The 14,552-nt window shown below is 47.5% G+C and overlaps 1 protein-coding gene across 3 annotated transcripts in view; it reads right to left on the reverse strand.

Annotated features, from left to right (window-relative positions):
* HPN (hepsin) overlaps positions 1–14,552 on the reverse strand; it is a 31,981-nt gene that overhangs the window by 13,922 nt on the left and 3,507 nt on the right. For 2 of the 3 annotated variants that reach the window (XM_088672507.1, XM_035119949.3), the window contains exons 2-6: positions 12,097–12,216; positions 5,553–5,654; positions 3,946–3,987; positions 2,477–2,606; positions 1,201–1,323 (exon numbers count right to left, since the gene is read on the reverse strand). In XM_088672507.1, the coding sequence (XP_088528633.1) occupies positions 1,201–1,323; positions 2,477–2,606; positions 3,946–3,987; positions 5,553–5,654; positions 12,097–12,112 (413 nt within the window). In that variant the 5' untranslated portion in view covers positions 12,113–12,216. Of the gene's footprint in view, positions 1–1,200; positions 1,324–2,476; positions 2,607–3,945; positions 3,988–5,552; positions 5,655–12,096; positions 12,217–14,552 lie in introns of those variants that run through there. The other variant, XM_088672508.1, reaches the window with a different exon arrangement.

The raw sequence follows: 14,552 nt of genomic DNA on the forward strand, positions 1-14,552 counted from the left end.
GTATTTAGCAGCTGAGAGCAGCATAAGGGGACAGAATATAATCCAGTCACCAAGTGCTGGGATTAATTATTATTATTATTATTATTATTATTATTATTATTATTTATACCCCGCCCTTCCCAGTTTAAAAACCGGGCTCAGGGCAGCTAACAGCAAATATAAAACACTGATTAAAATGAGACTTTAAAACAGCATAAAACAGCATAGAATACAACATAAAATGCAGCATCAATATCAATAAAATTCAAAAATTCAGGGGTCAAAAAAAACCCCGCAGTCAGTAGACATTGAATGATCACCAGGGCTAACTGGCCAAGTTGGTCCTACTAGGGCCAGCAAGGAGACCAGGGAAGAATTTAAATGTGGGGTCCCAGAAAGGGTTTCTTAATAGAAGAGGAAAGGGAAAAAGGAATAGAGGAACAGGCTAATTCAAATTGAAGGCCAGGCGGAATAGCTCTGTCTTACAGGCCCTGCGGAAGGGGATCAAGTCCTGCAGGGCCCTAGTCTCGTGGGACAGAGCATTCCAACAGGTCACTGAAAAAGCCCTGGCCCTGGTGGAGGATAGTCTGGCTTCCTTAGGGCCCAGGCCACCATATGGGACTGCCAAACACCTTAGACCAGTGGGTGGGGAACATTTGTTGACCCCACCAACATGGGTCAATTTTCTCAGGTGGGCGGGGACTTCTACCTGTCTAACATCAGGTGATTGGCATGTGGGTTGTTCTGCCCACCTGTCAAAGTTGGCGAGCGAGGGGGAGACAGTGACCAAGCAGGACTGAACTCCCCATCTGATGGGTGGAGCGGGACGGTTTCCACTGCAATTCCCTGCATCCATCAAACCTGTCCATCAAGGTGATGTCATCTGGTTGACAGCGGGGCCTGGCTCCTCAAAAACAGTCTCGCAGGCAAATATGGAACCCTTGGTGAGTCAAGAATGGCCCTGGGGAGAGTCCCCACCCCTGCCCTAACAGGTCCAAGTCTAGGTCGTCCTACAAGGCCTAGGTCAGGGCAGAGGAACCTGTTGGCCTCAAGAGGTTGCTAACTCCCATCAGCCCCAGCCAGAAGGGTCAATGGTCAGGAATACTGTGAAAACTTAGCCTAGTGCTTCTCAGCAACCATCAGGGTTTTGGGCTTTGATTCTGTGGCCGTCCAGACGTTTCTGGATTTCAACTACCACCCTAGGTCCATCTTGTACTTTACCACACCACAATGGCCTCGCTCAGCCTTCGCGCAAAAGGTAGGCGGGACTCATCCACGCAGAAATAGCCCGACGTCCCATTGGCCCCTGCTCTGTCAGCAGCCAGAACTGAATGGGAGAGAGACCTAGAGGGCAGGCAAACACAGAGGGGGTAAGTATCAACATAACAGCCACACCTACATCCCAGCACAGGGAGATCTCCCCCGCCCTCTTAGTGCATTTTCAAGGATCATTCTTCAAGGGCATTGAAAGAGGTTGCCTTAGAAGGGCCCCTGAGTGGCCAGGATCGTTAATGTGACCACTACAGGAAGCATTGCCCTGACTCTGGACTGAGTCACCCACCTGGGCAGAAGACTCTCTCAGCCCTGTTATCCAATACCTCTTGAGGTTCTCCACGTATTGTTGAACTTCAACTCCCATCATCCCTAACCATGGGCCATGTCCACTAGGGTTGATGGGAGCTGGTGTCCAACAACATCTGGAAAGTGCCAGCTTACCCCACCCCACCGCTTCCATAAAATCATAGAATCGTAGAGTTGGAAGGGATCCCCGAGGAGTCATCTAGTCCAACCCCATGGCTACCTACGGTACATCTCTCAACTGGTCTCACCTCTCACGCAGGTTCTACCAGTGGCCAGTGTCTCCAAAGCCCTTCTCACACACTGAATGCAGCTACAGTTCTCATGTGCAGAAACAGAGGGATCTGTCCTCCGTGTCTATGTGATCAGTGTGGCCATCCGCAAAGGGAAGCTCTCAGGCACCTGAGCTAAATGCAGAGCCGGCAGGGGTTGCGGCGCTGGGATGCAGTCGATCGTACAGCCCTACTTCCCTTTCCACAGGTGAAAAGCCCTACATGCAGTTAATGCCTGGAAAGGGCTACAGACCCATGCAAGCATCGGTTATGTTGAATGCTGGCATGCGTCTTAATTAGGTTTTTAACTCTTTTTAAGGTTTTAAATAATTGTTTTTTTTTACTGGTGGTTTTATTATTTTTTGCAAACTGCCATGAGGCTTCATTACAATCAAGCAGTGTAAAAAAATTTGTGAAATAAATAAAATTGTGGTGGTCAAATTAAAAAGTTAAAAAGCAGAGGGGGACAGGGTGGTCCTGTGTACTATGTAGAAGAGAGCATCTCAACTGGTGTGGGTTTTCTCCCTCTTATGTGACAAGTTGGGCTGGCGAGGCTCCCTCTTCTATACTTCTGCCCCAGAAGGCCTCCTCTGCCAATGCTTCTCTCACCCTTAGTCACCTCAGCCATTACCATTATCTCAAAGTACCTGACAAATCCCATCTCCTCGCAACTGAGGGTGGCCACTTGGGCATCGGAGGACGACGAACAAAGCAGCCTCCACCTCCCTTCATTCTCATCGTACACAGTGAGGCGCAGGTCACCGGAGCTCACCTGGACTGCGTTGACCAAACAAAGCTGTGAGATCTTGGCAGGATACGCCCACACTTCACCCCACCGTTGCTGCAGCCCAATACTGACCGATCCTTTCCTAATTCATGGTGGCATCTCCCTCTTGCAAGAGGGACAATGGTGCAGCCAAATTAGAAATATGGCACGTTAATTAACAGCTAGTTTCTCCTCACAGCAGACCCACGGAAATAAATGACTCCCAGTTAGTTGCGCACATCAATTTCAACAGGCAAGGCCTAGTATTGACTTCACCCCTAAATTTCTTAGCTCGGCTTCTGAGAGGTCCCAATACTCCTGTTGTGCAATTAAGTCTACCTGGCATGATCAGCAACTATATAGGCATGTTTAAGTTCAGGCCTAGATTTCGTGCTTCAGCTGATAGCAGATACCCTAAATTATCCATATAGGAGCAATCTTGAATGAATGTTTAATTTGGTGCGCCATGGCACCAGGATTGGGGGGTAATTCAGTGAATGGATTCTCACACAATTCCCATTTACCTCAGGACTGAACATAGGAGGAGGCCTGTTGGAACAGACCAAAGGTCTTAGCTAGCCCAGTATCCCTTTTCCTATTGAGGCCAATCAGGTGCCTTCCAGAAGTCCACAAGCCAGGCAGAAAGACAACAGCTCTCTCCCATTGCTGTTTTCAGAGGCCTGCTGCCATTGATAGCATATCCTCAATGAATTTGTCTAAACCCTTTTCAAAACCACCCAAATTGGTAGGCATCACTTTATCTTGTGGGAGTGAATTGCCTGATTTTAACTTTGGCCCCATTCATCGCATAAAGGGCTATGATACCATTTTAAACTGTCATGGCTTCTCCCAGAGAATTCTGGGAGGAGGAGTTTGCTAGGGGTGCTGCGAGCTGTTAGTAGACCCCTATTTCCATACCAGAGTTCCCCATGAAGAGAAATTTATTGCTAAACCACTCTGGAAACTGCAGCCCTGTGAGAGGAACAGGGGTCTCTCACAACAACACTCAGCATCTTTAACAAACTAAAGTTCCCAGAATTCTTTGGGGGAAGCTATGGCAGTTTAAAGAGATATTGTAATGCTTTAAAGTCATGATGTTAATGTGGCTGTTCTCATCAAACCTCTGCTGAAAAATTAGGCCTTTAAGGTGCAGGAAAGAAATATAATACTGCCTGCCCTACAGGGTTGTTGTTGTTGGGGGTGGCTGAGAAAAGGCACATGGCATGCTGGGGGAAAGCATTGTGTAAGTAATTAATATGATCAGGGATTTAGAGAAGACTGATAAACTGGACCCTATGACATGATGCCATATGTAAAAAGAGAGGACACAGCTCTCTTGCAAACACTCACCAACATACAGGCTTTCACCTTCACTTCTGAGCACAGAAACCACTGCAATGGAGAGACAGGAGGGTGAAGTTAGAGGAGAGGTGGGGAACATTTTTGTGTGTGTGAAGGGTCTCATTCTCTTGGGGGTAATCAGTTGGAGTCCCTGTGCCAGTGGTGGGTGGGGCTAGAGTCAAAAGTGCAAAGGGTACCCCATTTTCACTCTCTTAGCCACTCCCTTTCCCACACCCCTCCTTGTATTCACATGGAGTTACACTGTGGGCCAGAAGTGGCCCTAAGGTCGTAGGTTGCCCACCCCTGAGTTTGAACAGGATTCATCTTAAGATAGGAGTAGGGTTGCCATATTTGTCCAAAATTTCCCGGACATAGCCGGCAATTGGTCGTCAGAAACAGTGTCCAGACGAAAGGTGTTTCAATGTCTGGGAAAATCCAGACGCATGGCAATCCATGTTAGCAATGTTGGTTTTGGTAATTTCCCTTAAAAATAGCTCCAAGTGTTCGATTTTTGTTCAACAACATTGCCCCCCAAAAACAAATTTTCTGTCCAGATTTTCACTTTTTGAAATATGGCAACCCTAGATAGGAGGCAGTGCCAGGATCAGTATATTTATCATCTTCTTTCTTCCTCCCACCCCACCACCACCCCAACACCACCACCTTCTTGCCATTTTATACATTTTTATTATTCTCATTTACAGGACAGAGGGACAAAAGCTCATTGGGGCACTTATTCTAACTTGATCAGTTCATTATGCAAAAAAGGCATTTTATAACACAGAAATCTGTGGTTACTATAGGGTTCCTTCCACCTTCTGTTTGTTTGCTTCCGAGAATCCTTGTGCCTTTTGGTTTTTCTTGTAGCCCTGGGAACATTGGCCTGCATTTCACATGGCAGTAGGCAGCAACATCTTGAACATCATCCACAACAAATTCAATACATCTGGATACTTTTCGGTAAGACTGTGGAAGAACAGCTTGGTCCTTTTACATGGTCCATACCATGTGGTGGTGAAGTCAACCACTATCACTGCCAATTCTGTCTGAAGCTCAGATATGGTTTGCCACAGTCTTCACCAGTTTTGCAGGTCCTGCTGTGGGTTACATAGTACATAGTACTATCAGGTTCCAAATCCAAAGCTGACTTTGGCTCCTCAATGGCTTTTGGAGGCTCCAGCAGAGCCACCTTCTACAGGAATTCATACTACTGGGATGCTGCTGCCAGCTCGGAAACTCTATAAGGTGCTGCCATTTCTACAGAAATAGGCGGGCATTGAATCTGATACATTCGCCCTGTTTTTTTACCAGTGGATTCCAGCTGTATGTGACTTCTGCTCCAGGATTTGTTCTTACCCTATTTGGTGTTGCATTTGGTGTTAAAATTACTGCTGTTTCCTACAGCGTACTTGAAAAGAGATGGAATCTTTTATGGGTAGAGATTGGGGGCAACTGCTGAAAGTCCTCCTGGGCCAGATAGAGTTGGATAGAGTGCCCTTTCCTTGCACACAGAAACTTACATATAAAAGGCACACACACCCTGCAACTAAGAACACTGGTTTTAACATGCCCCGTGCCTTGTGAACAGCCTCTTCCAGCCCTGCAGAGACTCTCACCTATAGCCCAGCTCCCAACTCCGATCGCAGCCAAGAGCAGGAAGCCGCTGGCTATTACAGCCACCACCTTAGGCGAAGTCCAGTTGTGTCGTTTCAGGCCCCCTGGAAGGCACAGAGAGATGGTTAGACAGCAGAAAGCCAACCACAAAACCACAGAAGCATCACTCACTGGCAGGTAAATTTAACAAGGGGGAAACTCCATGTGCTCGAAAGAAGTTTTGTTCCTGGCCGGATGTGTTTTGCAACCGATTGCTCCTTAACATCTACATGCAGCCGCTGGGAGAGATCATCAGGGGTTTTGGGCTGGGTGTTCATCAGTATGCAGATGATACCCAGCTCTACCTCTCTTTCAAATCAGAACCAGTGAAGGCGGTGAAGGTCCTATGTGAGTGCCTGGAGGCGGTTGGAGGATGGATGGCGGCTAACAGATTGAGATTGAATCCCGACAAGACAGAAGTACTGTTTGTGGGGGACAGGAGGTGGGTAGGTGTGGAGGATTCCCTGGTCCTGAATGGGGTAACTGTGCCCCTGAAGGACCAGGTGCGCAGCCTGGGAGTAATTTTGGACTCACAGCTGTCCATGGAGGCGCAGGTCAATTCTGTGTCCAGGGCAGCTGTTTATCATCTCCATCTGGTACACAGGCTGAGACCCTACCTGGCCACGGACTGTCTCGCCAGAGTGGTGCATGCTCTAGTTATCTCTCGCTTGGACTACTGCAATGTGCTCTATGTGGGGCTACCTTTGAAGATGACCCGGAAACTACAACTAACCCAGAATGCGGCAGCTAGACTGGTGACTGGGAGCGGCCGCCAAGACCACATAACACCGGTCCTGAAAGACCTACATTGGCTCCCAGTATGTTTCCGAGCACAGTTCAAACTGTTGGTGCTGACCTTTAAAGCCCTAAACGGCCTCGCTCCAGTATACCTGAAGGAGCGTCTCCACCCCCATCGTTCTGCCCGGACACTGAGGTCCAGCGCTGAGGGTCTTCTGGCAATTCCCTGGCTACAAGAAGCCAAGTTACAGGGAACCAGGCAGAGGTCCTTCTCGGTAGTGGCACCCACCCTGTGGAATGCCCTCCCACCAGAGGTCAAAGAGAACAACAATTACCAGACCTTTAGAAGGCATCTCAAGGCAGCCCTGTTTAGGGAAGCTTTTAATGTTTGATGGATTTCTGTATTTTAATATTTTGTTGGAAGCCGCCCAGAGTGGCTGGGGAAACCCAACCAGATGGACGGGGTATAAATAATAAGTTGTTGTTGTTGCTGCTGCTGCTGCTGCTGTTGTTATTAAAGGCACACCTGCAGTAGCAATTCTCAACAAGCGCATGGGGCACTGTAATAACTAGAGGTCCTTACCCTCACCTCTTTTTCACTGGTTAGGAAATAGAGCCAGGAGCCTCTCCCATTATCTGGTAGTACTACTACCCAGGACCCACATACCACTTGGAAAGAGCTAGCTGATCAACGCCGATGTTTCTGTTGGCTCAGAGCAGCAAATGGGGAAAAAGGAGGCACACCCTTTGGTATTTTCAAGTACCATACCCTGGAGCTGCTATTAATTGCTCTAGAAGCAGGAACTGGCTGGACAACCAGGGAAACATTATTAGGTCCTTATTGTGCATGCATGCCTGCTAGCTAGCTATAACCTTAACACCTCTCCTGGAGTTATGCAAAGGGGCACCTGCCTGTAATTTAGGAAGCATGCAAAGCAGCAGCAGCAGGATGTAGTCAAAATCAAGCATCTATAAATCCGTTTGACTTCAACGTATGCAAGCTGTTAAGACTGAAATCAATGAGCTTCACATGCAGGTAATCATTTCAACATCAAATGAAATAGAAATCAGGTTTTCATTATAAGCTGGCTCAATTGGAGACCACTACTCATGTGCCTCTCTGCTTTGCCCCCAGACTAAGAAGAAAAGTACTGTATTTTTCGCTCCAGAAGATGCACTTTTTTCCCTCCTAAAAAGTAAGAGGAAATATCTGTGCGTCTTATGGAGTGAATGCATGGTCCCTGGAGCCGAATTGCCCAGGGGCGAAAAGCAGATCGTGCTTTTTTCTTTCCTTTTTTTAGAAAGAGCTAAAGGCTAACAAGAGGGAAAGAGAACCCACACAGCAGCTGATTGCAAGAGATCAGGAGGGAGATAAGGGAAGCTAGCTCCCTTCCCAGCCCCTTGCCCAGGCCTCCATTGTTGTGTTTCCCCAGCGACATATGACTGGCTGATTAGATTATCTGTCTGGAAACTGTAGAAATGGCTCCCTTTTCTTTCCTTTCCTAAAGAAACTGCAGAACTGTGAGCTGAACTCCATAAAAACAGTATTTTTTCCCCTTTGCAAGGTAAGCTGCACAACTTTCAGCTGATGCTCAAAAAATGGAACTTTCCCCCTTTGCAAAAAAGCTGCACAACTGTGAGCTGATCCCAAAAATAACAACAGGACTTTCCCCCCTTCCTCCTCTAAAAATTAGGTGCGTCTGTTGGTTAGGTGCGTCTTATGGAGCAAAAAAATATGGTAGTGGAGTTGCAGGAGTTGGGAATTGGATCTGGTTTTTGCGGGCCACATCTCCTCACACATGGGGCCAAATTTATCAATCACCTGACATCGCAATGATGTCAGGAGATCCTTTTCTGCCCATCTGGTTTGAAATCAAACTACGGGGGCAAAGGCAAAGCCCACAAAGTACCTTTCAGATGCATTCTGCAAGACATTACAATCAGCTGGTTGTTGGGTCTTGTAGAGGCTTTGCCAAGGGCTCTGGATAATTGCTTACCATCACAAAGCTCTCCACCAGACACCACTGGGCAGCCCTTGCAGACTATAATCTGATTGTCAGTTCTTGTGAAGCCCCCTTGCAAAATGCTCTTCAGGGCTGATTGGCGGTGCCTACAAAACCCCTTTTGGCTGAGCCACGTCTTAACCTTCATCACATCTGACATCGTAAGGAGTGTCGGGTGTAGTGGCGGAGCATTGCCCAGAAGTCCTTGCAGGCCAAATGGGGTGGCCTGGCCAGCCTTATTAGGCTCAAGGACTGAAGGTTCCTCACCGCTGCTGTAGTGGCTTCTTTCCAGTGGGTCTGGCAAACAGGTGACTCTCCAGACATTGCTGGACTACAACCCCCATCATCCCTGGCCGTTGCCCATGCTGGATGGGGCTGAAGGGAGTAAGAGTCCAACATCTAGCAGGTTTCCCTTTACATGGAACACACCTTTTCACAGCTGCTGCTGCACACTAGGCTGATACCCAGTATGTTGGGAAGGGACTGTCATTGGGTTGTTTTTATTTTTCTTATGCATCTTGTGTTTATATATTGTGGTTTTATGTTGTAACCAGTGCTTTTTTGTTTAAAAAAATGTTTAGGTGTACTCTCATTTTGACTCAATAAAATCACCACTTTATAGTTCAAATAGGGCAGTATACAAATTTAAATAATAATAATACATTTTCACTCAGCTACCCACCACGATGATCACTCACAACACCAAACAAATTTACAGCAAAGATGGCAAAGCCATAAAATTAACAGCAGCAGCACAGATTTGGAGTTGGTTTTCTAAAGCCTTGATAAAGAGAGACATTTTTACTGGCCAGTGTGTAAAAATACACCTGAGGTAGCTCCGCCTCTTAAAACAGGTGCCACCACTAAAAAGACCTTTGTCAGAAAATCAGGCTCTGGGAATCCAAGGAGCCTTCAGCATGGATGAAAAAGGTCACCTACTGCTCAACGGTCCGCATGGCATAATACAGAGAGAGGTATGAGTCTTATATATTCTGCTAGTGTCATTCAGCCCATTAAGTAAACGGGCGCTAGCCGGGCGGGAACGGAGGGGAAGCCCTGGGACCGCGCAGGCGTCGCCTCCGTCGCCGCCTCCACTGGCGGAGATGTGTGTTGAGGGCCCCAGGCTCCCCCTGGGTGGTTTGCTGTGGCAGCAGGCAGGTGGTTTGTGTGTGTGTGTGTGTGTGTGTGAGAGAGAGAGAGAGAGAGAGAGAGAGAGAGAGAGAGAGAGAGAGGGAGGGAGGGAGGGAGGGAGGGAGGGAGGGAGGGAGAGAGAAGCAGCGAGCGGCGCTTCTCCGGGACGCGCTGCCTGTGCGAGCTAAGGGAAAAAGAAGCAGCCGTGAGAGGGGAAAGTTGCGGCTGCACTTCCCTCCAGTCGAGCAGGGAATGGCGGCCAGAGCTTGAAGGGCGGGAGGGCGAGGGAGGGAAGGAGGCAGGAAGGAGGTCTGACATGGGGCAACTTCCCCTTCCCCTCAGAGTCGGAATCTCCCCCCCCCTCCCCAAACCGTTGCCAATTTCCCTCACAATTTTGTCTCCTTTCCTCTTCGGACACTACCCCCCCTTCTCATAACTCCACCTTTCTTTACTTTTTCTTGAGAGGGGAATCCCCAATGGTGCCTTCCATTATGTCCTCTCAACACCGTTCAGGGGGGTGGGGGTAGGGAGAGCGTGTGTGTGTGTGTGTGTGTGTGTGTGTGTGCATCCAGTCTCTGCGTCCAATCCCTGTGTCCGTGGGGCACATGTGCAGTAGTGCAAACCCAGGGACACAGGGACTGGACGCAGAGACACTTGGACTTTATTATAGAGGATTTTACTGGTTTTTGGCTGTGTTTTGGTTCAGTGTTGTTGTTGTTATACTGTACTGTACACTGCTTTATGTTTTGTTTTTTGTTTTTTGTTTGTAATGCTAAGCGGTATATAAAAGGTAAAGTAAAGGGACCCCTGACCATTAGGTCCAGTCGTGACCGACTCTGGGGTATGTGTGTGTATATATATATATATATGGTATATAAATTTATTTATATAAGGTATATAAATGCCTTTTAAATAAATACATTTTTAAAAAATAATACGTTACAGTACAGTACTATTCCTATCATCCTTCACATTACGGTTTCCCTCCACCCCCACCCGGTTCTAATTTAACGTGTATACGGTCCCGTGTGGCATGAGCTTTCCCCCTAAGGAGAGCGTCGAGAGTGAAGGGAAGGAAGTGAGGGTCGATTGGAGGAGAAAAGAATTTGAGAAAGGGGGGGAAGAGGGAGGGGGAAAGGCGCGTGAGAGAGAAATACACACTGTAAAAGTGTGAGCGCGAGATCGCTCCACCTAATCAGCGCGCGCAGAGCTGTCAAGGCGCCCAATCGCCGTCCTCCCACGAGCGCCCCCTTTAATTTGGGTTTGAGCCCGCAACTGCCGCCGCCGCCCTCCCTCCAAATCTCCCCGCCCTTTTTCCAAGCAAACGTTCCTCAAATTCGCTGCCTCTCACGCATGCGCTCCCCCTCCGCCAGCGAGAGCACACCTGCAGGGGCAACAGGAGTCAAACCCAGCCGCGCGGCTGAAGGGGAAAGAAGGCGGCGGCGCTAGCGGGGATTGAGGGAGACTCTCGGCCTTCTCCTCAGCCATGGCGGAGAGATGGGCACTCAGCGGCCAGTGGCGCTCGCTCACGCCTTCACTGCACCAGCCAGCATCCAGCGCCTCAGCCTCTTCGGCGTCCCCGGCTGCACAGACCGTTTCAGGGCAGCCTCCGCAGCCGAAGGCGGTGCTACAGCAGCAGCAGCAGCAGCTGGCACCTCCTCCTGCTCCTCCGGCGGTGGCGGCGCCTTCGTTGTGTCAGCCGGCCGCTCTCTGCACTCCAATCCCTGTGTCCGTGGGGCACATGCGCAGTAGCGCGGACACAGGGACACAGGGACTGGACGCAGAGACACTTGGACTTTATTATATAGGATTACTAATTCTATTACTGCTTGGTATGGTACAGCCTCCAAGACAGACAATAAAAGGCTCCAACGAGCTGTAAGAATTGCAGAAAGGGTAATTGGTGCTAGCTTGCCTACAATAGAGTCAATCTATGCTACCAGAGTTAAGAAGAGAGCAGAGAGAATTGCAGCAGATCCTTTACATCCCTGCCATCATCTGCTAGATTTACTCCCATCTGGACGTCGCTACAGGTCTTCATATACAAAATCGGCCAGGCGCAGGAACAGTTTTTTCCCTTGTGCCATTAAATTGTTAAATTTGTAGATGTGTAGCTGAAGGGGAGGTCAATTATGGGTGGGTTTCTTTGCTTATTTGTATTGTGAGTGGAACAGGGTGGGTATGTTTACATTGCAATGTAGCCGAAACAAATTCCAAGTATGTTGGAAAATGTACTTGGCCAATAAATAATAATAATGATTATTATTTATATACTGTTATTGGTGGAACCCAATACAAGGACAGGGGCATGTAAATTAGAGCTCGGTTAATCTCTGCTCTAAGGACTCTATAGAGGCTCACAGGCTTCACCTGCAGCAAACCTAACACAACTCACCCTGTGGATTTTGCCCACCTCCGAACGGAACAAAAACCTAGAGAGAGGGTGCCAAGAGGTCACTTAATGGGCCCATGACCTCACTGCCTTTCCCAGGGCAGCAGGAATCAGCCAGAAATGTTAATGTTTAAGTCCTGCTCTGGCTGGGCGAGGGTGGGGGTGCTGGGGAGGAAAGCCTGGAGTTAATGGGGAAAGGTATGGGAGGTTCTAGGGCCTTTAAAAAAAGAAATTGCAACTCACCATCTTTTTCAGCCATTTCAGAACTGGTTAATCATCAAACCTGCCGGATCCTCCTGTTAGAATTCCAGGTCCTCCAGAAGAAATCCCCTTTTTTCGAGGGATGGGGGGAGTCTGGGAGCCCTGTAGGCAACAAAAGATGAATGTGAGCCTCAATAAACCTTGAACCCATCTGCCAGGGCTGGGTCATCTCAAGTTTGCATGCTCTTACAGGTTGCAGGGCTGTGCTGTGGGTGCCAAGACCAAGGGTCCCCGAAATCCTGGAGCCACAGCACCGCCCACCTTTCCACTGAGCATGCAAAAAAATGAGTAGTGGTAGTTCAGAGCCATATACCCACTACATGGAAGTTAACAACAGGACAACACAAATGGATTTTACGTGCTCTAATGTAGCCAAGAAACTGATGTTGATTAACTGGAAGAATAAAGACATGATCTCCCTTAATCAGTGGTTTGATATGATAACACTTGCAACCTATGAACGGGCTGCTTACAGACGTAGACTCCACTTGGATAAATACGGCAATTTTTGGAACGAATTCATACAAAATGTAGTAGGCTTTTAATATTTACATTAGTATTAGGATAATAATATCAAGTTTATAAAAGAATGTATGGGTTTGGGTGTTTTGGTATATACAGTCGTACCTTGGTACTCAAACATAATCCATTCCGGAAGTCTGTTCGACTTTCAAAAACCAAGGCACAGCTTCTGATTGGCTGCAGGAACTTCCTGCACTCAATCAGAAGCCTCAGAAGCCGTTCGGGTTCCAAAGAATGTTTCCAAACCGGAACACTCACTTCCAGGTTTGCGGCATTCAGGAGCCAAAACATTCGATTCGCAAGGCATTTGAGAACCAAGGTACGAATGTATTTGTTTAATGGGTTTTTTTTCCCTTTACACAGTTGTGTGTTTTGTTCTTTTTTCATTTTGTACCACTTTATTGCTTTATAACCGGGGGAAAATTCAATAAAGTATCAATTTGAAAAAGGAAAGAAAGTAGTGATCAGAGTATTATCATGGAATTTGCTGCCAAGGAGTGTGGTGGAGTCTCCTTCTTTGGAGGTCTTTAAGCGGAAGCTTGGCAGCCATCTGTCAGGAATACTTTGATGGTGTTTCCTGCTTGGCAGGGGGTTGGACTGGATGGCCCTTGTGGTCTCTTCCAACTCTGTGATTCTATCATCCCACACTTCTCCTCTGAGGAACAATGGGTGGCACACATGGTTCTCCCATATTATTTCCACAGGTTGGTTGAGCTGAGGAAGTGTGACTAGCCCAAGGTTACCCAGCTAGCATCAGGACCAAGTCAGAATCTGAATCCTGATCTCTCCAGCCTTTACCCACTGAACACTATAAATGCTGAACACTTGAGGAGCATTCCCAGCCTCCTGGGGGCAGGAGAGCATGTACACATGTGGATCTCTCAGCCGGTGTGGGGAAATAATGGTGGACAGATGCTACATACTTGGCCCTACAGGAGGACGCAGCTTCTTGTAAGAGAGATGTCAACAGTACAGGGATAGCTCTCTTGACTTAAGACTTATAGACCTGGTTCGCACGACAAAGTCTGACCACTGTTGGAGATGCAAAGCTGCCAAAAGTACTGTGAGGTTACCAGAGACTTCTGGAGGGAAATTAAGCAAGAAATTAGAGAAATAGTAGACACCCATCTACTTTTAGACCCTTTAACGATGGTATTGGCAATACAGAACACCAGGTATTAGCCAAGGTTCTTTTGCTCTGGTCTCTCAAATGCTACTAACTGCTTGCATTTTAATAGCAAAGCTGTGGGAAAAGAGGAAAGTTTCACACTTAATGATTGTGAAAAAGAATAAGATATACAAAATATAATATACAGATATTAGCAGCTATGAGAAGGAAAGAACCAATCAGCGGGGGGAAATGGTTACCATCTTCATTGCACAGCAATCAACATGAAACAAATGAACCTGTAATTATGGCTATATGAAGTATGAACTAACTGTAAAATTTCATGTGATTATTGTGTATTATAGGGTGGGGGGGTTAAAAGGACTGGGCAGTAATGTGCTGCACTTTTATTTCATTTTCTGGCAGCTCTGCAGAAATGTGTTCCAATTTTTTGGTTCACCTTTACTTCACTCCGATGAGTCACTTTCCAAACAAGGACATTCAAAGATAAGTTCAATTTCCCAGCAGCGCACTGATGTCCCAGCTGCGAACACAAAAGACTGTTTTCTAACCCCTCCAGAAATGCCCCTTGTTAGAACTGAGAGTTCAATCTAGAACCCAAGAGGGAGCATCATACAGTTCAGGGATTATAATCCCCCAAAGGTGAAGCAAGGGAATCTGCATTACCAGGAACAATGTTATCAAAGTAACTTTCTGCAGGCACTTTCCTATACACAATGTTCACCCAAGGGAATACCCAGAAGAAGGTGCTGGGGGGGGGGGGGCAATGTGTCCTACTTTACAGAAG

This window comes from Zootoca vivipara, chromosome 6 (assembly GCF_965207765.1).
Source record: "Zootoca vivipara chromosome 6, rZooViv2.hap1.1, whole genome shotgun sequence".
Classification (NCBI taxonomy): domain Eukaryota; kingdom Metazoa; phylum Chordata; class Lepidosauria; order Squamata; family Lacertidae; genus Zootoca; species Zootoca vivipara.